The sequence below is a fragment of the Abramis brama genome (genome assembly GCF_963993115.1).
Source record: "Abramis brama genome assembly, chromosome: 3".
NCBI lineage: Eukaryota > Metazoa > Chordata > Actinopteri > Cypriniformes > Leuciscidae > Abramis > Abramis brama.
In genome coordinates this window covers 7,474,724-7,476,772 of record NC_139965.1, presented here as the reverse complement: position 1 = coordinate 7,476,772, position 2,049 = coordinate 7,474,724, and the positions used below count along the sequence as shown (strand labels likewise).

The 2,049-nt window shown below is 39.7% G+C and overlaps 1 protein-coding gene across 1 annotated transcript; it reads right to left on the bottom strand.

Moving 5' to 3' along the window:
* Positions 1-943: 943 nt before the first annotated feature.
* Positions 944-1,357, bottom strand: LOC311080332 (histone H2B-like). Its single transcript, XM_084110248.1, has one exon. The coding sequence runs from the start codon at positions 1,336-1,338 to the stop codon at positions 964-966; it is 375 nt and encodes a 124-aa protein (XP_083966374.1). The 5' UTR covers positions 1,339-1,357; the 3' UTR covers positions 944-963.
* Positions 1,358-2,049: the final 692 nt, after the last annotated feature.

The following is a 2,049-nucleotide window of genomic DNA, read 5'->3' as shown; positions in this document are numbered from 1 at the left end:
ATAATTGAATAATAAATCTTTGTATATTTAGTGTTTGTAATTAAATCATTATATTTCATCAAATTCTCTGTTGACAGTTTCCCTTTAAAGACACTCGGGGACAAAGAAAAATGTTTTTGACAGCAGTTTATAACAGACTCAAACAGAAAGAGTTGAACCAGCAATGCTTGCCTCTGATCAAGACTATAATCAAATTACTTTTTTTTTTGGTTTGACTAAGAGACTAAAAGAGAAGCTTTGGGTAAACTTATATAGTAATTATTATTATTATTATTATTTTATCCTTTATTTATCCAGGTAAACTGTTTGAGAACCACTTCTCATGTACAAACATGACCTGGCCAAGAGGCTACAGGAATAAATAGAAACTGTACATAGTCATACACACATGACACATAGAACAAGCAATTGAATTAAAAAGGGTAAAAAGAAAAAAGAATAAAGTGTCATAATGGTTTCATTATGAAGCTCATAATAAATGATACTCACAGTGGAAATCTGATCTGTGGTTTGTGTTTGGTGGAGGAATATGTGAATGTTGACATGATCATGTGTGTAAATCCCAGCACTACTGGAGCACAAGTTTCACATCATCTTCATCATCATCATCATCTTCCTCTACTACAGGATCAACAATAGTGTTGAGAGTATTTCTCAGAAGAGTTTCTGCTACTGTAAAACAAAGGCTGATTGTGCAGAAAAACAATATTCAGAGCTAAATGTTGAAAATGTTTTGAATTTAATTAGATTAGCTGAAGATCAAAGCCAATATGCTGTTAGAGTGAATACATTTCATCTTAAAGAAAAGTTTGTAACACGTTCATCTGCTAAACCTGATACTTAATAGCATAATGGATAATAGCTTTTAATATGGAATGAGAAACAGTGTATAATCAAAGCTCTTCTGCAGATAACATGTGTGGCTCTTAAAAGAGCCTTTGTGTGTGTGTAGAGCTGACTCCTCTACTTGGAGCTGGTGTATTTGGTCACCGCCTTTGTGCCCTCAGACACGGCGTGTTTGGCCAGCTCTCCGGGCAGCAGCAGACGCACGGCGGTCTGGATCTCTCTCGATGTGATGGTGGAGCGCTTGTTGTAGTGAGCGAGACGAGACGCTTCACCGGCGATGCGCTCGAAGATGTCGTTGACGAAAGAGTTCATGATTCCCATCGCCTTGGAGGAGATCCCGGTGTCGGGATGAACCTGCTTCAGGACTTTGTACACGTAGATCGCGTAGCTCTCCTTCCTGGACTTTCTGCGCTTCTTTCCGCCCTTGCCGGCGGTTTTAGTGACGGCCTTCTTCGAGCCCTTCTTGGGTGCGGACTTCGCTGGTTCAGGCATGATGATTCAGTCAGAGAAACTCAGAGAACATAAAGCTGAATCACTGCAGGCGGGCTTTATGCGCTGCTCTATGCTAATTTCACAAGGGAAGAACAAGGCTCTGATTGTGAGTCTTCAACCCATAGAGTGACCTCATTGGCTACATTACACATTCACTGACTTGTAGGCAGACCAATCAGAAGCTTTAAAATATTAGTCACGCCCATCTATAAATACCGTCCATCCCCCACATCGACTCCATTCCTTTGTTTCATTTTCCCGCATTTTTTTTCCGGAATGAATAAGAAAATGTGTGAATATTTTCAGAAATCTTTAACCCGGGGGCTGTTCCATAAAAGCCGCTTAGAAAAGCGGGGATTAAACTCCAAAACCGGACTTGAATGAGCCTAACAAATAAGTTGGGGCTAAAGTGGTTCCATAAAAGGTAATTGAAGTTCACGCAATCTCACTAATTTGATCCAGGTTTATCAAGTCTAGTCAAGTCATAATTGCATGTGCACGCGTTTCTGAAACAGCCCTAGAGGTCGATCGTGGATCAAATCGATCCATCATCAAACAGCCTATATTTTGTGCTGTTTTATGCGTTTGTGACATGTTTTTTTCCCCTCAGTGCAAAACCTACATTTTACAGTTATATTCTCCATCTGTAAATGTTAGAAAGACGAGCAAATGTATCCATTTTACTGCTAATCTTCATATTGAACGAGCGCC